At 44.4% G+C, this 25,292-nt stretch overlaps 1 protein-coding gene across 2 annotated transcripts; it reads left to right on the forward strand.

Annotated features, from left to right (window-relative positions):
- Nucleotides 1–332: 332 nt before the first annotated feature.
- Nucleotides 333–25,292, forward strand: pik3cg (phosphatidylinositol-4,5-bisphosphate 3-kinase, catalytic subunit gamma). 2 transcript variants are annotated; one of them, XM_061714723.1, is made up of 24 exons: nucleotides 333–498; nucleotides 2,736–2,955; nucleotides 3,036–3,207; nucleotides 4,040–4,302; nucleotides 5,952–6,038; nucleotides 6,118–6,218; nucleotides 6,975–7,144; nucleotides 7,221–7,408; nucleotides 8,960–9,067; nucleotides 9,179–9,263; nucleotides 9,343–9,793; nucleotides 11,122–11,220; nucleotides 11,299–11,434; nucleotides 15,162–15,227; nucleotides 15,314–15,457; nucleotides 16,834–16,915; nucleotides 17,024–17,127; nucleotides 18,818–18,964; nucleotides 19,042–19,132; nucleotides 19,228–19,358; nucleotides 22,262–22,373; nucleotides 22,445–22,602; nucleotides 22,736–22,817; nucleotides 24,458–25,292. In XM_061714723.1, the coding sequence occupies exons 2-24, from the start codon at nucleotides 2,743–2,745 to the stop codon at nucleotides 24,655–24,657; spliced, it is 3,390 nt and encodes a 1,129-aa protein (XP_061570707.1). In that variant the 5' UTR covers nucleotides 333–498; nucleotides 2,736–2,742; the 3' UTR covers nucleotides 24,658–25,292. The 2 variants fall into 2 exon arrangements, with proteins under 2 accessions (XP_061570707.1, XP_061570708.1); XM_061714724.1 differs by having other exon boundaries at nucleotides 2,740–2,955.

A 25,292-nucleotide genomic window follows, 5' to 3' on the forward strand; every position in this document is an offset into this window, starting at 1 on the left:
TGTTGGTGTTTCAGGAGGTAGACTGTATTAAACATGTATTGATCGGCAGTTCTTCTCCGTGACCACAAGAGGGCAATGTAAACACGCAGGGCTGCACTAGCGTCAAGTTAGACGTAATAACTTGACTTTTGAAATAAAAACAAAAGTCATGACCTTTATGGAGTGATAAACACCACTTAAATACTTTTTAAAACATAGATAAATTAAATTGATGCATAATGTTTGAACATTTTAACATATATTAAATATTATTACAGTTTGTATTCCGAGTTTACGGTACAGCGGTGCTTTATTTTGAAAATAACCGGAAGCTTCGTTCTACGTGAAAACTTTACCCGGTGAAGTGACAACTTTCAGAGCGAGCGGTGACACATTTCCTCAAACTCCGCTCAAAGTTTCAGACAACAGTTTTAACTCTGCGTTTCGGTCTCCTTATTCAGCCTAAATGCCGAAGCCTTTGCGGGAAGCTGCGGGTGTGTCTGCCGTCTCCGTTCATTGGTGAGTTAGGCTGTTTGTTTTTGAGGTTTTAACTGCATGGTGGTTAGTTGGGGTGGTGATGATGCAGCTGCACCGTTAAGCATGATTTATGGTTCTGCGTTAAACCGACGCAGAGCCTACGCCGTAGGGTTACGCGGCGGAGCGCATCGTACGGTGCGCGTCGCCGCGTACCCTACGCTGTAGGCCCTGCGTCGATTTAACGCGGAACCATAAATCATGCTTTACACCGCAGCTGCTGCGCCTGCAGCTTCACCCCCGTCACCCCGGCTCCTCTCACCCACACCCATGGGTGAGGACGAGAGGACACTTTTAGAGATTTAACATGTATCTGTATGTTCTGGTTTCATCCAGGCAGAGCTGCTTCCTGCTTCTGAAGCTTCCTCTGCTGATGAAGCAGAAGGGAAACTCCACCAGCCTCAACATTTAACCAAATACTACATCTTTTATGTCTACACACTGAACTAATGAGTCTTTGTATTCTAAAAGCAGCCAACGTGACCTCCAAATCATCTTCAGTATTTTTGACCAACATCCCATTTAGGTTGTCAGTAAACTTGACATCCACTCACATGTTCCTCTGTCATCGTTGCTGACTGTGTAGCTGTGCTGCGTTTTGTTATTTTCTGTCCCTTCATACATCATATTTCCTCCAGATGTAGATGTTGAGATTAATGTTTCCTTGTGTTCGGTGCCAGCATTTGAGCAAGGCCGGGTTGCAAAAGCATCCCGAGCAGAGGAGCTTCCCGTTGCACTTCCTTTCAGTAGTTAAGTGTTTCTGAAACATCATGAAACAGGACTTGATGACTGGTTTTCTCTTCGTACTCGTGTGTGCCGCTTCAGCTTCCCTTTCCAACAGAAACCTGTCTAGTTACAGAGGTAACGCTTCACAAACCGGTGTCCTGGCTGGGTAAAGGTGGGTTCAGGTCATCGTAATCTTGGCTTGAAACATCTGGACTTCCTGTTCAGACTGATGAAATCTTCAGTACCGAAGGTGAAAGATGAAGAAGTCCTTCAGAAAAATTACATTTCCAGCTCTTTGACACATTAAAACCAGGAAATCTTTGAAACGTTGTCAGTATTAAAGTGTTATAATGAAACAAATAACACGAAAGCCCGGTTTACTTTTTGATGGTACATCCCTGTGTCATCATACTTTGAAATGTATAAAATCAGGGTCAGTGGATCCAGAGATGGTGCCATTGAGAACTTCCTTCAAACTCCTTTCTACATATCTTTGTCTTCTCTTTTCTGCTGACGTATCTCTTGTCATCATCGTCGGGCGAAAACTGAAGAGATCTTCAGGAAGTACGATTTAAACAAGAATCACAGAAAACCTCAAAGGCCGCGTTCAGACTGCCAGCAAATATCCAATTTTTAGCCCATCCAGATTGGAACTGGATGACTCTTTTGAAGTCTGAACAGTCCCAAACCGCATGAGATCCGATTTTTGCAAACCAGATCGAAACCACCTCCGGGAGGTAGTTTCATATCGCATTTGGGCAGATGCGTCTCAGTCTGAACAGCTCCAAACACTCAGATCGGTTTTGACTGTCCGTGACGTCACTCTACGTGACGCCAGACCAGACCCGTGCGCCAAACCACCCGCCCATTTTCAGTTGTGGAGCTACGTTACAGGTATGGAGCAGTCGGAAGATACCGAAAACAGCAGTCCTTGCACAGAGGAAGAAAGAAGAGTTTTTGTTGTCGCAATTACATGACGTCACACAATACACACGCTGGGTGACGCCTCCGCTCCAAAGTTGTTGCTACGGCAACCCGTCAGATCAGTCAGTGATGTGGCCCAGTCTTAACAGAGCCAGATGCGATTTGGACACTTGCTAAAAACAGTGTGGACAGTCAGCCCTGAAAATCGGATATGAGAAGGAATCAGATGTGAATCAGATTTGCCTGCAGTCTGAACGCGGCCAAAGGACCTTGTCAAGTGTCTTCTCCAAGTCCTCAGAGCACACGTGGACCAGTCGTACCGACCCGTGTGCCTCTACGATCCTAGTGGCGGACTAGCCCAGAACTGGTCCAGATCTAGTCCAGTGTTCAGGTCCTGAATCTTAGGTTTGACTTTTCTCCAGCAAACCTTCATCGTCCTCAGCTGGGGGTGTGTGGTTGTGGACTCGTAACTGGGACAGGAACCCAGCTCCGATTTCTACTCCCCTCGTTCAGGTGTGTGTTGTATTTCTGAGTTACTGCTGCCTGACGTTGATGTCTGCGTTGTGTCCCAGCTAGGCGATGGACAGGCAGCAGGTCACGCTGAGCGTCCAAGAGCCCCGAGTGTCTCCAGACGAAGGCCGGAGGAGGAGGAGGAAGAAAGCCATCACGCCGCCCTCCTGCGCGTCCATGGATCAGATCACGGTGGAGTTCGTGCTGCCCACCGTGGCGCGGGGGGGGGGCAGCGCCGACACGCTGCTGCTGGAGGTGGCGGGGAACTGGACCGTGGAGCAGGTGAGCCGGCCGCTGAGACCTGGACCCCCCAGGTACGGCCAGCAGCAGCAGGCTGACCGAGACGTGTGTTTGCTGCCCAGGTGAAGGCGCAGGTGTGGATGAAGGCCGTCACCCTGAACCTCTGCCCCGACTTCTACCAGCGCTACTCCCCCGACCACTGCATCCTGCTCTACCAGAAGAAGGGCACCGTGTGTGAGATCTACGACAAGCACCAGGTCTTCCAGACGCTGGACTGCATCCGCTACTGGAGAGGTATGACCCCCGCAGCCTGAGGTCGGGGGTGAATTTAGTCATTAGTTTACTTTTAGTCTTAGTCTTTTGAATAACACACCATTTAGTTTTAGTCATATTTTAGTCATCTGAAATCTTTTAGTCATAGTCTAGTTTTAGTCGACTAAATATAAGAGTTTTAGTCTTAGTCTAGTTTTAGTCGACTAAATATCATAAGAGTTTTAGTCTTAGTCTAGTTTTAGTCGACTAAATATCAGAAGAGTTTTAGTCTAGTTTTAGTCGACTAAATATCAGAAGTGTTTTAGTCTTAGTCTAGTCTTAGTCTTTTAGTCTTAGTAAACACAATATTAGCAGATTTTAGTCGACTAAATGTTTCTCCAGAATTTCCGGTCATTGGAAATACCAATAAATCTTCTCAAATGTGTTATATTTCCCTTTAACAGCATATGTCAGTTTCTCTAAAGCAAGGCATTGCAGTAATCCCTCAACCCAACTCTGCCTACTTGGTCTGTGAACAGATTTCCATGACAGTGCAATTTTATGTTTAGCTTCTAGAAGACAAAATACCACCATCTTTTTCCTGCTATCGCTCGAAGTACAGCTTGCAGAGAAACAACCAAAAATTCAAAGCTTGGGACAAAGAGGAAGTTGCTTTTTGATGAACAGAGATATAATTGTAATAATCTCTTTCAAAAAATTATTTAATGACGGTATATCTGACTTTTTATTTAGTTTTTATTTAGTTTTCATCCATGAAAAAGTTTTGTTGATGAATATTTTTCGTCATAGTCTTCGTCATGAAACGAACACGGGTGTGGCGGTGAGGGTGACGGCGTGTCGTGTGTCTCCACAGCCCTGAAGAAGGACGTGGGCCGGATCCAGCTGGTGCCGCGTGCTCAGCCCTCCGACGAGTCGCTCATGTACCAGCGCTACCTGAACTACCTGATCGGCTACGACGTCACCGACGTCAGCAACGTCCACGACGACGAGCTGGAGTTCACGCGCAGGAAGCTGCTGACGCCGCGGCGGATCGAGCTGTCGGACCGGGACCCAAGGCTGTACTCCATGGACACCTGGGTGACGCGCAAGCCGCTGCCCGAGCACCTGCTGTCCAAGGTCGGCCTCGTAGCTACGCTTCACATGTAGTGCACGTTTCCACGTCTGCATATCCTGCTGAGGTGGAAACACTTCACTATTCTCTCTCGTCTCTCCTCATTTGTGAGGTTTTATCAGCTGTTGAGTCCCGGTTCAGCTCCCTGGGTCTGAGTGATGCCACTGACGTCAATATTAAAGTTAATTCTCTTTTAAGATTCTAATCTCAGTGCCAGGAAGCTCAAACTCATCTCACATGCTGCTTTTCTAGACCTCCGATAACAAGGGAAGAGTGTAACTGGAGAATAATGCATTATGGGTGGACAGATTCCCCCCTCCATCAGGGTGCAGAACATGATGGAACGTCATCATCGGAGGAAAATCCTTCTATGGATTAGATATGTCAGGTTTCTGGTTGTCATAGTAACCCTTTTTATGTTTAGGAAGGCTCCAGCCTAACTGTGCATTCACACCGAAAGCATCATATATATATACATACACACACACACACACACACACACACACACACACACATACATACATACATACATACATACATACATACATACATACATACATACATACATACATACATACATACATACATACATACATACATACATACATACACACAGTGTATATATACCGTGCACATCTTCAGTTTCCTCTTTCACCATGGATCACACTTTGGGAAGCCTTCTTTATATTTCAGAGTTATTTCCACATAGATAAGAGTGAGTTTGATGCTCCTTAACAAGGTTGGTCCTGGATCAACAGCAACCATCAGCTAGTCGTTACTCCCGGTGAAGCTGCAGTCTGTCTGCGGTGAACACTGACACACCGGGTCGGAGCGGATTTGGTCATAATGTTTGAACTGTGTTTTGTGATTAATAAGCACGGTTTTTAATTATTTTACGTTGGATCAATGTAGCAAATAAAATAGTTGGGACCATCCAGCTCCTCAACCATCAGTTACGTGTTTCACATGAACAGTTCAGGTAAAAACAGCAGTCAAATCAGCAAAAATGTCAGTTTGCTGGATGAAATATATTAATTCCTGATGAAATAAGTTTGTTAGTGCACAGCTCTGCTACTGTATGTATGTGAATGAGTGTAAGTTTGTGTACACGAAAGTACAATCTGCATTGAGGCTTCTTGCTTTGGGAATCCCGGTCTGTGATTGGACGCTGCCTCAGCGTCTCTGCTGCTCATTTGCATAAAGTTGAGATTCTCTCAACTTCAAATTGACGCCCTGGACACCTCCGTGGCCTCCGACGCCTCTCGCAGCGCTTTCATAGAAAATTAATGGCAGCCGGACGCCGATGACACCCGTGGCGCTTTCGGTGTGAATCCACGATAAGAGAAATTACCCAGAAGCATCTAAGTGATGGACGTGGTAACGTCAGGTCAAACTATTTAAATGCTAAAGACAGTTGCTCCAGAGACCATCAAGGCCACCTCTGACCTCTGTGTTCAAGGTCGTCGATGGTGACTAACCTCGATGGATTTTAAATCTTTAACTTTACCCCTCGGTCACCTTCAACATGTTGGACTGGTGATTTCCAGCCGACCCCTGTTAGCGGCGAGGAATCGCCCGGTGCTGTCTGGACGCCCCCTCTGAACGTGACCCACTCATCACCGTCGGCCTAACCTCCCTCTCTGTCTCCTCTCAGGTGAACAACAGCCATGTTCTGGTGGTGATCCACATCGGCACGGCCAGCCAGACCATCAAGGTCTCGCTCGATGATGCTCCCTCTCAGGTAACATGATGCCCATCTGCCGTCCCCCGTTCAGGAAGTTTTTACCCGCCGCCTGGTGATTACTTCTGTTCTCCTTCAGGTGCTGGCCAGCTTCTTCACCAAGACTGCAAACAAAAGGGCCCTGCTGGGAATCCCTGACAACACGTGCGACACGGACTTCGTACTGCGTGTGTGCGGCAGGTACGGCCCGAGCCAAACTCTTACGTAACTCCCCCCAAAGCCGGCGGCTCAAGGAGCCAACAGGGACCGGAGAAGGTTTAGGAATATCTGGCACGTTTAACGATGAGAACTGAGCAGTCTGCAGGACTGTCACCTCACATTCCCTCGTTTCATTTGACTGTCATGTCTATATGCACTTATCTTCTTTTAATTACTGCATGAAGCCACGAGTCTGTCACTGAGATGCGTGCCAGCTGTCGTAAAACGGGATGCTGCCAGGCGCCAGTAAAACCCGTGACTGAGTTAAGGATCTAAAGGTTTACAAGTAACTCAGAGGCCGGAGGGGTTCACTATGACGCAAGATAAGCCGGTTATTAAGTTCTGTTGAGCCTAAAGCCGGGATATCACCATGACTGCCCCCTCTAGCTTCCTGCATCACCATGGCAACTCAAAACCTCCTCTGCAGGTTATCTTCAGAGCACATCAGGCCACCGACAGAACTTTGCACTTGCTGATAAACAAATTCTAGACTATCGCGTTTTTATGCCTCGGCCTGAGAGATGTGTGTTGGAGAATATAGCCCGTCGTATTTTCAGGTTCAGGTGGAGGCCTGGGGTTCATCCCAGGGGCGCACCCTGGAATATTTGATCAATGAAATTCAAGAAAGAAAACGTTTTATTGGTCAGAAAAACATGCTTGTGTCCAGAACCAGCATGACGAAACCCACTGCTCTGATAAATGAAGTGATGGTTTAAAGAGAAATGCTTATCCGCGCAGGGAGGAGTACCTGTACGGGGAGAAACCCCTGCAAAACTTCAACTGGATCCGCCAGTGCCTGAAAAGCGGGGAGGAAATCCACCTGGTTCTGGAGACGCCGCCTGATCCCGAGCTGGATCTGGTCCAGAAGGAGGACTGGGCCCAAGTGGACGACTGCACCGGAGTGGCAGGTTAGAAGCAGCCCTTTGGTTTCTCTGAACATGGCCACCCGTCACTCCGACTTAATCCCTCCACCTTTCCTGGCAGGAACCCACGAGCAGTTGACCATCGACGAGAAAGACCACGAGCGGGTCTTTACCATCTCCATGTGGGACTGTAACAGAAAGTTCAGGGTCAAGGTGCTGGGTATCGACATCCCAACGCTCCCCAAAGTCCCAGAGTTCATCGTCTTCATCGAGGCCAGCATCTTCCACGGGCAGCAGCTCTTAGCCCAGGTGAGTGCTTTGTGGAACCTGAAGATTAAAAAGGTGCCATGTGAGCGAGGGCTCTGTAAATAATAGATGCTTGGTGTGAAGGACTCGTTTGATGTCCTGCCACAGCCTCCTGGTGCTGGGAAGGTCTGGGCGGTGACGGGAACGCTCAATACGGCCGAGCTTGCTCTCCTGACATCAGTCGATATGAGTTTACTCTAATACTTACGGTCATTTTTTTAAATCAACTTGGCAAAGCTTTGTTTTCTTCTTTTCTTCTTTTCTTCCCCGCTTCCTCTGTCTGATAATAGTAATAGAAATTATTCTAATTATAATAAACAGTTAACTCCCAGGGGTTCACATACTTTAACCTGCTGCTACAGTGACCCGTGGTCCAGGGTAGCGTCTCTGCAGACTTGTCACCTGTCATGTTTTTTGCTTCACAAGAACCCAGAAGCCGGCCAGTGTTTTCCCTGCCTGATGGTTTCTATGCAAAGCAGGAGCAGTTGGAAAAGGACATTTACATTTTTATTGAGGAAACACATTTCTTCTGAAGTGGGTAAACGGGGAGGCTGACGAGGGTGGGACGGAATTAGAAATGGTGACGGTGTTGACACCACAGCAGCGACACAACAGGGTAAAAGTCCAGTAACACTGACGAGGCTAAAAAGTCCATCCATCCTTTTTCTTTACCTGCTTTATCCTTCATAAGGTCACAGGGGTCTGCTGGAGCCTGTCCCAGCTAATTACAGGCGAGAGGCAGGGGTTCACTAAAAAGTGTTACCTGTAAATAACACCTCAACTGGGATAAAGTGTTTTTACCTTGTCTGCATATACAGGACTGTTTCAGAAAATTAGAATATTGTGATTTTCTGTAATGCAATTACAAAAACAAAAATGTCATACATTCTGGATTCATTACAAATCAACTGAAATATTGCAAGCCTTTTATTATTTTAATATTGCTGATCATGGCTTACAGCTTAAGAAAACTCAAATATCCTATCTCAAAAAATTAGAATATTCTGGGAATCTTAATCTTAAACTGTAAGCCATGATCAGCAATATTAAAATAATAAAAAGCTTGCAATATTTCAGTTGATTTGTAATGAATCCAGAATGTATGACATTTTTGTTTTTTTAATTGCATTACAGAAAATAAATAACTTTATCACAATATTTAAATTTTCTGAGACAGTCTTGTATATTAATGGTTAATTCCAAGTTTGGTAAAAATTAAAGCATATATATGCATTTTATTCTTCTTAATCTCTTTAATCTTTTTTTTTTTTAACATATATATATATATATATATATATATATATATATATATATATATATATATATATATATATATATGTGAGGGATTGGCTGCAAATCTGAAATGAGAGAAACGCAGGATAACGCACAACGGGCACACAAGCCTTTGAAATCTGCAAGAGAGAAAACAAACTGAGACTGAATCAAGACTAGTTTACTGCGATTATCTGTTCCTCACAATCTTAAGAGTAGGTTCTGAGAGTCAGTACGATCTAAAACTTTTTTTTAACTTTGACCTTGAATGAACTCTTTCAGGAGAGGACGACGTCCAAAACGTTCAATGAAGAGGTTCTGTGGAACTGCTGGCTGGAGTTCAACATCAAGATCAAGGACCTGCCTAAAGGAGCGCGCCTCAACCTCCAGGTACCTAACCCTAACCCTAACCCCCCCACACTACTCCACAATGTTCATCCTCCCATCACATCCACCGGGCTGCTGGTTCACTCTGGCACTAACCCCCCCTCCGCCCCACAGGTGATCTGCGGGAAGCAGCCCCAGACGCCCAACTCCAAAGGAGGCTCCTACCACGACAACGCGTCGGGAGCCGGCAGCCATGACGGTAAAGTCCCGCCTCGTCTTCCTGTCGGCTGTGTTTTTATCCCGCAGAGACGGAGGCATCATTCTTCTTCTTCTTTCAGGGAAGAGCAAGAGTCGCCTCCTGTACTACGTGAACCTGCTCCTGGTGGACCACCGCTCTCTGCTGCGCCAGGGCGAGTTCATCCTCCACATGTGGAAGATCCCCGAGAAGAGCGAGGAGAGCAGCAGCAGCATCAACGCCGACAAGCTGACCTCGGCCACCAACCCGGACAAGGCCAGCTCCATGGCCGTGGCCATCCTGCTGGACAAGTACTGCTACCCCGTGGTGCTGCCCAAGAGCCGGGACCTGGGCCGGGACGCGGGCCGGGACCCGGGCCGGGACGCGGCGGGGGCCGAGGAGGCCGACGGAGCCGAGAGGGCTCACAGGGAGATGCCCAACCACCTGAAGAAGCAGTTTGAGGCCATCGTGTCCACGGACCCCTTACACCCCCTCAGCCCCGAGGACAAGGAGCTGCTGTGGCACTTCAGACACGCCTGCATGCGGGACCCCAGGTGCAGTAATCCCTCGCTGTAACGCCGTTCACCTTTCACGGTCTCGCTGCTTCACGGATTCGCATTGTTCATCGTGTTCTGCATTCTGATTGGCCAAACAGGAATGCGCATGACGTCACAGATGCGACTTCACAGCGGGTTACGCCCACTGAGTGTCAGAAAGACTGAGTGTCAGAAAGACTGAGTGTCAGAAAGACTGAGTGTCAGAAAGACTGAGTGTCAGAAAGACTGAGTGGCAGCGTAGACTTTCAGTTTGAGCAACTGGAAAACATCTAAAATTGGAAAGAGCTGTTGTGGGATCGACTGTACTCATAGATTTAGCAAGAAATCGGAGTTATCGTTTTACAGACTGACGAAAAATAAGCTTAAGAGAGACATATGGATCGCTGCAATTCACAGAAACAACTGGATTCCAGGCACCGAAACGCGGATTTGCGGTTCCCATTTTGTATCAGGTAATGTTGGATTTTTGGGTAGCTAACGTTAAACGGTCAAATCATAAAGTTCAGTGTCCTCATCACTTTAATTGCGCCAACAAATCCGGCTTTGAAGTCGGACCAAGCGTCAAGACTTTTGTATGCTTTCAAGCTTTGTGTATTTCCCTGGCGTAGAAATTAAGTACATATAAATATCAGGAAACTGGATTTGTGGCCAAATATTAATGTCCATGGACCACTGGTTCTTGGGGTAACTGTACGGGTCACTGTCAAGTCCAACTGCCTTTTAATTTAACCCGATAATCTTCTCCATTAGTTGGATTTTCGCTGATGTTTGGCCTATGAACTTCAGCAGCAGCTCAAGAACGGGACCCTTTGATGAATCGTTCATTACAGTCTCAAATATAACCAATGGTGGCATGTCGGTTTATAAGAATCTTTTTGCCCAGAAGAAAAAAGAGCGATAACAACTACCCATAATCTATAATGTTCTTCTCTCAAAAAACACACCTACACCGCGGGCTTTAGAAGAAAAAGACGCTACAGAGCGAGTCAGGATGCAGCAGCACGGTCAGAAAAGCAGTGAAATACTTGCCAGTCACAATCTGTCCTACTGTGCTTATTGTATTTTTTTTCATAATCATTTTTCATTTTCTCCGGTTCAAATCCAATTACTGGGGTCGCGGTGGGGCGGGGCTGATCTCCACAATTTGAAGCCTTGTATAATAATTATATATAAAAAAAAAGGTTGATACTTCGTGGATTTCACCTATCACGGGTTCTTTTTGGAACGTAACCCCCGCGGAAAACGAGAGATTACTGTAGTCAGACCGGAGCGACTGATCCACAGCCTGCTCCATCCTCATTAACTCTGCTGACTCTCTGCTGCAGGGCGTACCCCAAGCTGCTGGGCTCGGTCCGCTGGGGGCGGCAGGAGGACGTCCTGGCCACGCACCACCTGCTGGAGCGCAGCAGCGCCTGGGACACCAGGTACGCAGCCGTCGCTGTACCTACTGCGTGCTTGTGTAGTCTGTGGGTCGTCACCTGAGGGGTGTGTTTCCTCCGCAGCGGTCTGGACGTCGGGCTGGTCATGCAGCTGCTGGACTGCCACTACTCGGACGCCCAGGTTCGCTCCATGGCCGTCAGGAAGCTGGAGACACTGGAGGATGACGACGTGCTCCGATATCTCCTTCAGCTCGTCCAGGTGGCTCGTTCTTTCTTCATCTCTTAGAGTCGGCACTAGTATTCTGGGTTTAATGCACCACCAACATTCAAGGTTTCTGAATCCCACCATCAGTGCTAATCTGTGCTTCTTATCAGTACTGATCCACTTATTTACATAATTAGTCATCAGGTGTCCACACGGAGCAGTGAAGCCAGTTTTTTATTTTTTTACTCCTTTTTTCAATCAGAACTTGTCTGAAAACATTTTCTCCTACCAGCCAGTGAGTTTAGTGGGGCTGGTAACCCCCCCTTCTTCCTTCGCTGAGTAAAGACATAACAGAGCCAAACACATGTTGATGACGGCGGAGCACTTCCTCTATTTACACTCGTCCTCCACGTGACTCACCAGACAGGGACAGATCAGCAGATACGGGCTGGATTTGGTCTTCCTGTGTTTCCGGGATCGATTGTGGGTCCAGCTTTGCATACGCAGGACGATCAGCTGACACTGACAAAGAGCCTTTGATGGGGGGAATCATGCTCCCTTGATACGTCCAACACTGGTGTGCTTATAAGATGTAAAATAGCAACAAACGCTCCAGATTACAACCAGCGCAAAACAGTCACACACACACAACTACACCGACACACCCAGACACAACAATGTCACTAACGGAGCAGCAATGAAGGAAACGCCATCTTTAGCTACTGAGAATCACCACAGAGTCATAATAAAAGTACATAAAACACGCAAAGATAATTATGGACTTCTGATTAAAGTTGCTTTCGTCAATGAAAATTATGACTAAATATTGTCGTCAACGAATCTTTATCACCTGAGGAAAACGAGACACAACGAAATGCTGGTCATGTGACCATAACTATAATTAAATAGATAATGCTATTGCATTATATATTTAATTTGTAGACGAATAAAAACGTGACTAAAATATAGATTACAAAATAAAAACTCTAAAATGTGTCTTAATTTTTGTTGACCAAAATGAGACGAAATGTCCTAACAAAGACGATAACGATAATTACATATTTCATGCAATATCGTAGAGGAATAAAAACCAGACTAAAATGTAGATTACAAAATAAAAACTCTCATTTTTGTTGACTAAAACGAGACGAAATGTTCCAACAAAGATCCTTAATGTCCATGTTTTCAGTTTCCTCTGGTTTAGTTCTGCTGGGTGACGTTAGTCCTCAATCCCAGTCGCTGCAGCGGGGAATCAGATCCAGAAGATGCAGCTGCAGAGTTAGAGGCTGATGCCGTTAACGCAGAGCTCTAGGTTCACGTCAATTAAAAACAAAGTTAAATGGGAAAGTTCTGACTAAAATAAGACTAAAATGCTCAGACTTTTAGTCGACTGAAACTTGACACGACAAAAAGGAGAATGAACGTGACTAAAACTAATACAAACTAAAATGATAGCTTGACCCAAACACTAGACAAACTAAAATTGAAACAGGCTGACAGAAACAACACTAGTTCCAATGCAGCTGAGATGAGGGACATGGACCATAATGACATGTCCCACAAATCATCCCTTTGGTGTTACCTGCACCTTGATGGCATCTACATACTGGATGTCAGCATCTCAGATTATTTCTGTTGTGGATTTTAAACAAATATGTCCAAGAAAATAAAAACTTTAGATGATTAAAGGGGACCTATTATGGCATCTAATCCCTATTTTAAACAGGCCTTGAATGTCTTAAAAACAAGCTTTTGATTGTTTTTGCTAAATAAATGAGAAATTCAGCCTCTGAGCCATGTCTTTATCATCCCATTCTCTAACCTCATTATCTATGAGGGATTCTGAGTGGGCGGGGCTATGAAAATGAGGTTCTGTGCTGATTGGCTGCCTGAATGACGCGTAGAAAATGGCGGAAGCTCCGGCCGGCAGAGTTGTTGTTGTTGTTGTTCCGGCCAGAGTTAGTTGTGGCCATGGTTTCACGCATCGGAGGCCAACCTCTGTAAATTGTTACGTCACGACAGGAGCAGAATCTGAACAGCTTGTAGATCCACATCACACTGGACGGCTCATCCGGGCGGCTGTACAGACACTGCAGAATTTGGTTGCTTTCCTTCTTCTCTGAGTTGGCAGGCTGAGAGGAGACCACTTTATATATGTTAAAGCAAGAGAAAACCTGTTTTTCATAATAGGTCCCCTTTAATATTAGTAGTTTAAAGCAGCGATACGTTGCAATTATGTAACATGATTTAAAAATACAGTACTTTAAAATCCTACAGCTTTAAAGTTAAAGCATGTGCAGCGGATTAAACATAGAACCAGCTCAGCAACACGGCCGGTGATGACGCAGCAAACAGACTCCAAGCATGACTGATTAATGTGAATAAAACAAGACAGCTGGTTTAAACAGGAAAGAGTGTTTGAATAGCAGCTATGCCGGATTAGGATTCTTGCAAAACGTAGCTGTGAGGCTCAAGATATATCCAGCTTTGTCCTGGGTTTCCTTCCCACTTCCTCACTGGTGTCGAGGCTCGTTGCTTCGTCACCACCTTCAGTCACCCAGCATTCATCACTCGGGGTTCAAATCCACAGCTCCCATATTTCCTTTCACTTTCTCGGGGCGTCTCCCCTCTGCAGAGGTGTTGCCGGGACTCGTTACCGTCGTACCTAGCTGATCTGTTGCTGAATGAGAGAAGCAACAGAAACAATGACGGCGGGTGAACCTGTCCTGTACTTATTCCATCATACTGCAGGTGATGGATGAGTTTACAACAAAGAAACCCGTACAGGATCTACTCTGCTCAGAACACACTCCCCCTTCTCAAGGAGACGGTTCGGCTCATCACACAGGATTGCAGCTCACACGACAGCTGCTCTTTGACCTTTTCAATAATTAATCGTTTCCTCGGCTTAACACTCAAACTAAAGACTGAGCTGAATGTGCTCCTTGTTTTTTTTTTTATTAATATTTTTGGGACAGAACAAATATATCATCACAAAATTACAGGACTGTCTCAGAAAATTTGAATATTGTGATAAAGTTCTTTATTTTCTGTAATGCAATTTAAAAAAAAAAAAAAATTATACATTCTGGATTCATTACAAATCAACTGAAATATTGCAAGCCTTTTATTATTTTAATATTGCTGATTATGGTTTACAGTTTAAGATTAAGATTCCCAGAATATTGTAATTTCTTTTAGATAGTATATTTGAGTTTTCTTAAGCTGTAAGCCATGATCAGCAATATTAAAATAATAAAAGGCTTGCAATATTTCAGTTGATTTGTAATGAATCCAGAATGTATGACATTTTTGCATTACAGAAAATAAAGGACTTTATCACAATATTCTAATTTTCTGAGACAGTCCTGTATAAACATACATGATGTTCACTGTCCTCTTTTAAATGAAGACAAATACAAGAAGCAAAAAACAAAAACAAAACCAACAAAAAACAAACAAACATGTGCCTTACATCTGATGTACATTTGACCCTTAAATTGACCAATCACTTCTATTACATCAAGTGCCACATAATTAATCAGACATCCCCTCTATTAATGTCAAAAACGAGCCCCAAACTAGGTTGAAGATCCTCTCTCCCCATTACTCTGTAAGTGACCCGTTCAAACGTAGCCATTCTAGACATTTGTTCAATCCATTCCTTAAACTACACATAGCAGATGACTTCAAACTGTGCTCCTCAGACGTTACCAGGTTTTATGCAGGAATGAAAACCAGAGTTGTTCCAGCTTGTGAACGTTGCTGTTTCCTCCTGCAGGCGGTGAAGTTCGAGCCCTACCACGACAGCGCTCTGGTCCGCTTCCTGCTGAAGCGAGCCCTGAGGGTGAGTGGGAGCAGCGCTCATGTTGGTCTGCAGGCTTCGCCCTGGAAGGGATTTCTCCGGGCTCACCCTCCTCTTCTTCTCCTCAGAGCAAGCGCATCGGCCACTTCCTGTTCTGGTTCCTGCGCAGTGAGATCGCCCAGTCCATGCACTACCAGCAGCGCTACGCTGTGCTGCTGGAGGCCTACCTGCGGGGCTGCGGGGAGGACATGCTGCAGGACTTCAGGAAGCAGGTGAAACCTTTACAGAAGACAAAATGCTCAGAAACTTTCCAACTGCAAAAAGTGGCAAGTGCTCCTAAATAGGGATGGGACTTGATGAGATTTTTACGATTCCAGTTCCATTTTCGATTCTGCTTAACTATTCAGTTCTTCATTGATTCCCTTATCAATTCTTATTTGGAAAACAAAGGTCAACAAAAGGTCAGTTAGCATCACCAATATACGGAAGAGTATTAGGGCCTTGCAGGAGAAAAAATATTTGAGAGGGGAAGATTTTTTTTTATTTATTTTTTATTATTCGAGAAAAAAGTCGAAATGAATAATGTTGAAATACAATTTCAAGAATAAATTCCAAATTTCGAGAATAAAGTTGAAATACATTTCGACTTTTTTCTTGAAATTGTACTTCAACATTAATCTCGACATTTCGACTTTTTTCACAACATTTCGATTTTTTTCTCGACATTTCGAGTTTGCATAATGAATGAGTGCATAATGGAGAAAAAAAAATCTTCCTCCTCTAAAATATTATATTTATTTTTCTCCTGCTTGGCCCTAATACTCATCTATACCAATATGATATTTTAATAATAATAAAATAAATAGAAGAAACAAAATACAACATAAATTATTCTGTGGCAATTCCATGAGAATATCCAACATTTTCCTAATAAAAATAAAAATTCGCCTTTTTAAAAGGATATATGAACTGATCATTATATGAACAAATAATAATAATAAAACAATCTCAGCCAGTAACACATACACTCAAGTCAAATCCTATCAAACGGTGCATTTCAACCCTAACAACCCTAACCTTTTGACAAAATATCAGTTTGGCAAGTATTGCAAGTTGCCCTGTTGTTGTCTTTTTTACTGAAATCTAACCAAACTTCAGAGCGTCATTCGTGCCCACTGGAATTGAAAAGGGAATCGTTTGCAAAATTTGCAAACGATTTCTGAGAATTTAAATACTGGGAACTGGTTCTGAACAAGAACCGATTCTTGATTCCCATCCCTACTCCAAAAGTTGCACTCCAAGTATTAATATTTCTCTCACTGAGAGGTGAGAAGTGCATTCTGATCTTCCGTTGAAGACGCAGCGTTGCTGAATATTGGTGAAGCTCCAGTTTCACCTCGTTTTACTTTCTTGGAGTCCTTCCTGTCTTTTTATAAACCGTGTAGGATGCCACATACGAGCCGTGGATTGTACCTTCTATTTATACGTAGACGTTGGGATGAAGGCCGGGTGTCGATGTGAGTCATCGGCGCTAATCTTGTGACAGAGCCGGCGGTTCCGGGCGGGTGGGGTGTTAGTGGGGTGTGAGTGGGGGGTGAGTGGGGGTGAAGGGGGAGATGATGTTCTGAAACCATGGGATTCTCTCCAGGTTGAGGTGACGGAGGCGCTGCAGAAAGTCACGCGCGAGATCAAAGCCATGTCAGCGGAGAAGTATGACATCACAGCACAAGGTGAGGAGGAAGAGGATTGTGGAGATGATGAAACTGCACCTTCATGTTCTTTGGACCCATTGAAGAGTTAAAAAGAGACTGACCTGCATGTGTGTCGTGTGGTATCAGTGGTTTTTCAGCTGCGTCATAAACTGGAGACTCTGCAGTCTTCCGGCCTGCCGGAGAGCTTCAGAGTGCCGTACGACCCGGGACTGAGAGCCGGGGCCCTCATGGTGAGAGGAAAACACACACACATACAAGGAAATTAAACCTTTCTGGGAGTATGTCCGGACTCTGGACTGGCAGGAAACATACAGAATTAAAAGGGAAAAGGAAACCAAAGACAAACAAAAAAATACAAACAACTGAATGTACAGTATTTAACTCCACTCTGGCTCTGCCGTCTGGACCAGTCCCGCCCTGGCACACCTCTTTTTGCTTGTTTGTTTGTTTTTCCCTTTGTTCTCTCTTCTCTTCTTTTCTTCTCTCCCCCTCATCCCTTTCTCTCTCATTTCTTCCTACATTAATGACTCCCTTTTTTAATTTATTTATTTATTATTTTTCCTTATTTATTCATTTATTTTATTTATCATATATATATATATATATATATATATATATATATATATATATATATATATATATATATATATATATAATGTTTTTTTTTTATGTATTTATTTCACATTTTTCCTTATTTATGTATTCATTTATTTATGTATTTATTTATTTAGCTTTATTTATTTTTTTGGCTGCTGTCTCTCTCCTCTCAATAATCAATCTAGAAAACACTCATACACACCACACACGTGCATGCATACATAGGCAAGGCAAGGCAATTATACATTTATTTATAAAGCACATTTCACATGATGAGCATGGACTCAATGTGCTCAAATACATAAACAAACAAAATTACAAGTTTACAATAACAGAAACAGACAAAAGTATGACAAGAGAAAAACAACAATAACAACCATAATTCCATTTTAACAAAAATGCGATCACCCAGCCAACCATGTAGAGTTTACGCCTGTGCAAAAAGGTACGTTTTTAGTCTGGTTTTGAAAGAGGGCTGTTGGAGCAGACCTTAGTTCCTGCTGCAAGGAATTCCAGAGAGTGGGACCGTCTAAGGGATCTGTCCAGTATGTATTTAGTGAGCATGTCAGCCATGTAGGAGGGAGCTACGCCATTCACAGATTTAAAGACAATAAGAAGTACTTTTAAAATCTACTCTTTGTTTAACAGGGAGCCAGTGAAGAGAGGATAAAACAGGAGTGATGTGTTCATACCTTTTTGTTAGAATTCTGGCTGCAGCATTTTGAATAAGCTGGAGTTTATGTAACACTTGCTTTGTCAGTCCTGCAAAAAGTGCAATGCAATAATCTAATCTACTGGAGATAAAAGCATGAACCAACTTTTCAGAGTCTTGATTGTGACAGAAAGCATCTTACTTTAGATATATTTCTGAGATGATATAAGGCAGTCTTGGAGACATTAGCTATGTGTTTCTGGAAGTTAAGATCAGCAACTAAAATAACACCCAAGTTTTTGACAAGTTCACAAGGTTTTACTGACAGAGGAGTTAATAGAGGGAGAATATGTTGCCTCAGAGCACTTGGACCAATTAAAAGAATCTCTGTTTTTCTTCATTCAGCTGTAAAAAGTTTATAAACACACACACATACACGGCTACGTAGAGGAAATCTGAGCAAAAACATTGACTTTGTTGTTTTGTACTGTTTTTTGTATGTTTGTTTCGTTTTTTTTCTAGCATCCCCTCTTGTCCTGTACCTGTATGCATTTTTGTTTTGCGCATTTGTATTGTTTCCTGTTTTGTATTATTTTGTTTTGATATTAAAAAAGAAAAAGGAAATGAAACCCGCCGATCAGACCCAGTCAGCTGACCCTCTTTACATGCAGATTGAACAGTGCAAAGTGATGGCGTCCAAGAAGAAGCCCCTGTGGCTGCAGTTCATCCGGGCCGACCCCACCACGCTGTCCAAGGACCCCATCGGCATCATCTTCAAGGACGGAGACGACCTCAGACAGGACATGCTCATTCTGCAGGTGCGTGGCAGCCAGGACACGGGACACGGGGCAACGGTTACGGAGGGAAAACATCCCTGCACTTTTCATCCTTTTAGATCCTGCTCATCATGGAGTCCATCTGGGAGACGGAGTCGCTGGATCTGTGTTTACTACCGTACGGCTGCATCTCCACGGGCAACAAGATCGGTCAGTTTCCCCCGAGTTACGCTCACATGTTCTCCTTTATATTTCCATCTCTGATTCTTAACCCTCTCTCCCCGTTCATGGGCTGATCACTGTAGGTATGATAGAGATCGTGAAGGATGCCACCACTATCGCTAACATCCAGCAGAGCGTTGTGGGGAGCACCGGGGCCTTCAAGGATGAAATCCTCTGTCAGTGGCTCCGGGACAAGTGCCTCAGCGAGGAAAAGGTACATTTCAATTCAATTGTATTTCTATAGCGTCTAGGATCTTTCCAGAGACCCAGAAACATGACCCCCGAGCAAATGTACCCGTCCCAGCCAGCTCATGGAAACACTCCTGCTTTTAACTCCACAGTCGCCTACCGACTGCACACATGCCAGGGACCAGACGGGTGTTGTGGGGAATGTGAAAGGAGGTCCCACGCTCTTAATATCAGGGCCTTCATTCCCTCTTTCCTTTGTTTTATCCTTTTTTATCAGTGTTTAGTGTCTGACTCCGGTGTGTACTGGTAGTGTGTAGTAGATGACAAAGTGGGGCCCCCAAGTGTGTGATGCGTTCATGTCATTGTGGTCCAAGGTCTGAGGAAGGGTTCCAGCACTTTGTGGGTGAGCCGGTTTTAAGTGTGTCCCTCCTAAAGTGGCCCGTGCACGTACGAGTATGGATGCATATCAAGTAGTGCTTTTTTGTCAGCCTGTTTTTAGTTTTAGTCTAGTCTTTGGGTCAAGCTATCATTAGTCACTTGATTCTCCTTTTAGTCTTGTCAAGTTTCATTTGACTAAAAGTCTGAGCATTTTAGTCTTATTTTAGTCAGAATTGTCCAGGACCATTTTAGTCTAGTTTTAGTCAAAGATTGTATTTAGCCAAACCCATTTTACAATTCAAACAAGGTTATCTTATTATTATATTATTGTTACCTTATAGAATTCATTCATTCCAGATACAGAAGACTCTAATTTGAGTTTAAAACATTTTTATTTTTCCGCATTTCTCCACATCTGTTTCTTTTTCAACGACACATTGGGTTTTCTTATCCACATCTATGTAGGAAAGTTTATCCAAAGATGGATCTTCTTCTTCTTCTCCAGCCCCAGAGCAGATCCCCGTGTTTCTCTATGTAACTTAGTTTTTAATCTACGTGAACCTAGAGCTCTGCGTTAACGGCATCAGCCTCTAACTCTGCAGCTGCATCTTCTGGATCTGATTCCCCGCTGCAGCGACTGGGATTGAGGACTAACGTCACCAGCAGAACTAAACCAGAGGAAACTACTGAAAACATGGACATTAAGGATCTTTGTTGGAACATTTCGTCTCGTTTTAGTCAACAAAAATGAGAGTTTTTATTTTGTAATCTACATTTTAGTCTGGTTTTTATTCCTCTACGATATTGCATTATTATTATCGTCACATGACCAGCATTTTCATTGCGTCTCGTCACATTTTCCTCGTGATAAAGGTTCGTTGATGACGATATTTAGTCCTAATTTTCCTTGACGAAATCAGCTTTAATATCAAGTATATACATGTCTGTGGTTCCAATCCGATGGTTCCCAGCGTGGTGGAAGGGAGGACGTCCCCGGACCTCTCCGATCAGCAGCCGTCCAGGGAACCCGCATCTCTCTCCAGCTGCGGAGAGCTGCGTTACATAATCAAAGCGTGGCTTTGTTTCCTTCAGCAGATTTGTTTGTTAGATGGGAGGAAGCGGCAGCGTGAGAGACAGGAAGGAAGCTTATCCTGCCCCCACAGTGTTCACACACTTCTAGCTGAACACCCCCCCAGTGTGCGGCTGACATTTTCATACCGTCTGTTTTTGAGGCTTCTCTCTGACACTTAATTGAAGAAAGAACTCGGTGCCCTTTGCTCTGAAGTCATTCATCTCTCCTTTTGATCAATAATGAACACCGTTCTGCAGCCCGGCCTGGACAGAAGCACGGGGTCATCGGCTGCTGAAGGCTGTGACGGACGTCAACTGGGGAGGGCACCTGTGTGAACTTGCAGAAAAACACATTTCTAGATGGGTGTTGAGCTGATAAATGAACAGATGAATGTAAAATGGCTGTTGGTCATAGATCCAGGATCTCGTGTGTTTAGGAACTATTGGCACTTTTCCACCAGCACCTACTCGGCTCTACTCATCTCAGCTCGGCCTGGTTTCTTTTCCACTACAATCCAGCATCTGGAGCAGAAGTAGGAGGTTGGAGAAGCTGCTGTGACGTATTTGATTGTGTGATCTAAATGAAGAAGACAACGACACTAAAGATGTAGAACCTGGAGGAGATGATAGATGTGCTGCTGGGTCTGTGGCTTGTGTTTGATATCAAGTTAAAAAACGAGAGAGAGAGAAGCTTCAAGCGGCGACGCTTTTTCAATTTTTGTTTGTTTGTCTCTCCGCTGCTGAAAAGCTGGAGCAGCTATGAAGAGACAGAGCTCCTGGTAGATCTGGTCGTTCCTTATCGTCCGTCTAGATCCCTTTTTAATTCTCTCCTCAGCACCAGGTTTATGAACATCTGCACCTCAGAGTTGGATCATGAAACAGACTTTTCCGCTGCCATTGCTGGTTGAATAAAATGAACAAGAATCCGTCAGAGTCGCCCTTTCTCTGATTTCCTCCTCCTGACTCAGACGTCTGACTCCAACCCTTCGACCAATCGGTGGCCTGTAGTGTGATGATGTCAGATACAGCCGACTCAGCCGCTTAGAACCTCGGCAGAATAGTTACAGAAAAAGTATCTACTCGGCACGTTAGACACCTAGTGGGAAAGAACCAAACCGAGTGGCGGTGAGTCGAGCCGGGCTGAGTAGGTACTAGTGGAAAAGTGCCATATGAATTGTATTTGGGTCCTTATTAGAAATTATAGATCAAATAAAATAAAATAAATGAAGTGTTTTGATACGTCTGGGACATCACAGCCGTCCCTTCCCAGAGGTTTTATAGGCATCGTTGGGTCTTCAGTCTCTTGTATCTTGTAAAGACAAACACATTTTCACGTTTTCCTCTCATGCTATAAAAGATTGCGTCCTCTTTGTCACTTCAATGATGTTATTTGAGCGTTTAAATCCAAATCTGTCCCTAAGAAGTCCTCCAGAGCTGCTTTGTTGTGTAAAGAGCAGCTGCGTCTCTGTTTCCAAACAGTTCCAGCAGGCCGTGGAGCGGTTCCTGTTCTCCTGCGGGGGGTACTGCGTGGCCACGTACGTCCTGGGGATCGGGGACCGTCACAACGACAACATCATGATCACCGAATCAGGTGACGCCCCGCCGGCACCTTCATCCCTCCGCTGGTGGCAGTTCAAGCTGACGGCCTCTCTGTCTCTGCAGGGAACCTCTTCCACATCGACTTCGGCCACATCCTGGGGAACTACAAGAGCTTCATGGGAATCAGTAAGGAGTGGGTCCCCTTTGTGCTCACTCCAGACTTCCTGTACGTCATGGGAACGTCGGGGAAGAAAAGCAGCCCCCACTTCCAGAAGTTCCAGGTGCCAGAGACGTGTTTGTTGTATTCAAACGTGCCACTTCACAGCAGAAATGTGTTGAAGGGGCTCAGATGATGACATGTAAAACACTTCCTCCCTCCTCTAACACCTGTTTTCTTCCTCCGGCCGGCCCCAGGATGTGTGTGTGAAGGCCTACCTCGCCCTGCGCCACCACACCAACCTCCTCATCATCCTCTTCTCCATGATGCTCATGACTGGTACGACTTCTGCTTTGGGCTTTTCCACTCTGACGACATTTGTAGTCAGGCAGGAAGTCGCAGTTTCAGATTCACTTCCAGATTTTCAAGTGTAAAACAGAAGGGGGGGTGGTTATCAAAACTGAGGCCAACCCAGAAGTACAAAAGAAGCAAACAGTTCCCTTATCATTTCCTGTGGGCATGAATGACGTCATCAGGCATGTTGCATAGCAACGTGCGTAAGACAGCAGTCAGTAGTAAACATGGCGCCCAAACGATACAGACGCTCGAAAGTCTGGTTACATTTCAGTAAAAAGACGACAACAGGGAAACTTTCAATACTTGACAAATATTCGTCAAAGGGAGGAAATTCTACCAACATGCAATAGCAATCAATGAATGTCGCGTTTTTGATCTGCTTCGGACCAACGTCAGTAATTCTCAACCCAGCAGCAATGTTAGCATGTCTTTGGCTAATAATTCTGCAGGTAACTAATTAAGGGCCAGTCCCAATCCCCCCCTAGTCCTACTTTTCATCCCTACCCCTAAATTTTGCATGTTCCCGTGAGGGTAGTGGTGTCCCAATTACTCTTTGCATGTAGGGGTAGTGGACATAACGAGGGCTAGGGAGTATGAATCTAGCCCTTCATAGCGAGGGATTTCTGATGCTGACTTCGCGACCAAGGGCCAGAAAAATTTCCCCGAATGCTTTACGTCATCATTTGCAGACTGAATCAAACAAAAAAACATGGCAGACATTTCTAATTTTTAGTGAATAAAATCAATATTTTGAGTTAGTTTCAGCAAAAAAATTAGTTTTGATTACATTTCTAGCGAGAAATTCATATTTTACTTTCATAATATTCACTCAGTGAATGTGCATAATCACTCGCTTGCTCATTGTTGCGTTGTATCTTCAGATCTCGCTAGAATAAAGGCTGATTTATGGTTCTGCGTTACACCAACGCAGAGCTTACGGTGTAAGCTGCGCGTCGCCGCGTACCCTACGCCGTAGGCTCTGCGTCGATTTAACGCGGAACCTTAAATCGCCGGCGGCTCTTCTCATCCCGAAAACATCGGAGCAAATTTCTTAACAGGCGTTATTTGGATAAACTGAGCCCAGGTTGGGGATCTTAACGGTTACTTTTACACCTGAAAAAATATTAAAACTTAATAAAGTGACATATTAACAGCACTACAGCGGAAATTAAAACAGCTTTTAGCTCTGGGCTTCCTGATATGGTGTGACGTATGTGCAAACGTAACTACGCAGTCACTTACATACCCGAACGTAAACCACGCAGTGAAGTAGCAAGTGGTGTCACCATCCCTAGGGAAGATTACAAGGGCCCTACGCCTGTGGCTTCATTTTTAGGGCTAGTGGTAGTGAGTGAGGGCTAGTGGTAGAAAGTAGGGGGTGTATTGGGATTGGCCCTAACTAACAAACACTTCCTGTCATATTAGCGCCATTTGCCTCATTGTTTTCCAAATGGGAATCGATAAGGGAATCAATAAAGAACCGAATCATTGATACGATGTTTACGATTCCAATTCCATTTTCGATTCTGCTCAATTCCCGTCCCTATCTGTGGATGACATCACGCGTGTTTTCCTGCCGTCCGCCTGTGAAACAGATGTAACGTACCTTAAACCCGTCTCAGGTATGCCCCAGCTGACCAGCAAGGAGGACATCGAGTACATCCGGGAGGCGCTGACCGTGGGCCGCAGCGAGGACGAGGCGCAGCGCCACCTGCTGGACCAGATTGAGATCTGCCGGGAGAAAGGTTGGATGGTTCAGATCAACTGGTTCGTCCATCTGGTGCTGGGGATCAAGCAGGGCGTGGAGAAACGCTCCACCTAGGACACACCGGGGGACAAAAACATCTTTTAGTCCTCTAAAAGATCCAGGAACCAAAGAACTGAAAGATTGCACAGAAATATACGTATATTTGTATAGATATATATATTTTTCTTTTAACATACTTCATAAAGACCCTGCAGATGTATTTTAGACCATCAGACCACCTAAAATATTTAAGAAAAATCGTTTTTGTTTCTTTTCTTTTTGATTTAAACGTGTTTTATTCTGTGTAGAGAAGAGACCAAATTATAAACTTTTTATATATATATTTTTAAAAAAAAGGATGCTTTTAAGCATTTCAATCAAGTCATATCAGCCCTTTTTTATTTTTGCAAGAAATCTTTTTCCAATTTGTGCCATATAATGTACATTTTTAAAAGGTTTTATCAACAACATGCAGGAGGCCATGAAAGCACCTGAGGGCTCCAGACAGAGGTTGCAGACGGTCCTGTGTTGTCGCTTCCACATTAACACTGTTTTTATTGACGCTGGCTGCTGCAATATCGACGCAATGTCTTAAAAAATGAACTTTTTAATGTAAAAATGCACTTCCATGCTGCCGTAAAGCATCTTAGTGGATGGTCCACTGGCTGTGGGGGCAGTTTGCTGCTGGATTCATGCTTGCCTTGCTTCTC

This window comes from Cololabis saira, chromosome 23 (assembly GCF_033807715.1).
Source record: "Cololabis saira isolate AMF1-May2022 chromosome 23, fColSai1.1, whole genome shotgun sequence".
Classification (NCBI taxonomy): Eukaryota; Metazoa; Chordata; class Actinopteri; order Beloniformes; family Belonidae; genus Cololabis; species Cololabis saira.

What these genes read in the sequence shown, in the direction of transcription:
- pik3cg (XM_061714723.1), top strand. Translation starts at nt 2,743, where the DNA reads ATGGACAGGCAGCAGGTCACGCTGAGCGTCCAAGAGCCCCGAGTGTCT. An exon ending in GAGCGCGCCTCAACCTCCAG is followed by an intron (nt 9,068 to 9,178) that starts GTACCTAACCCT and finishes TCCGCCCCACAG; the next exon opens with GTGATCTGCGGGAAGCAGCC. An exon ending in AGCAGCGCCTGGGACACCAG is followed by an intron (nt 11,221 to 11,298) that starts GTACGCAGCCGT and finishes TTTCCTCCGCAG; the next exon opens with CGGTCTGGACGTCGGGCTGG.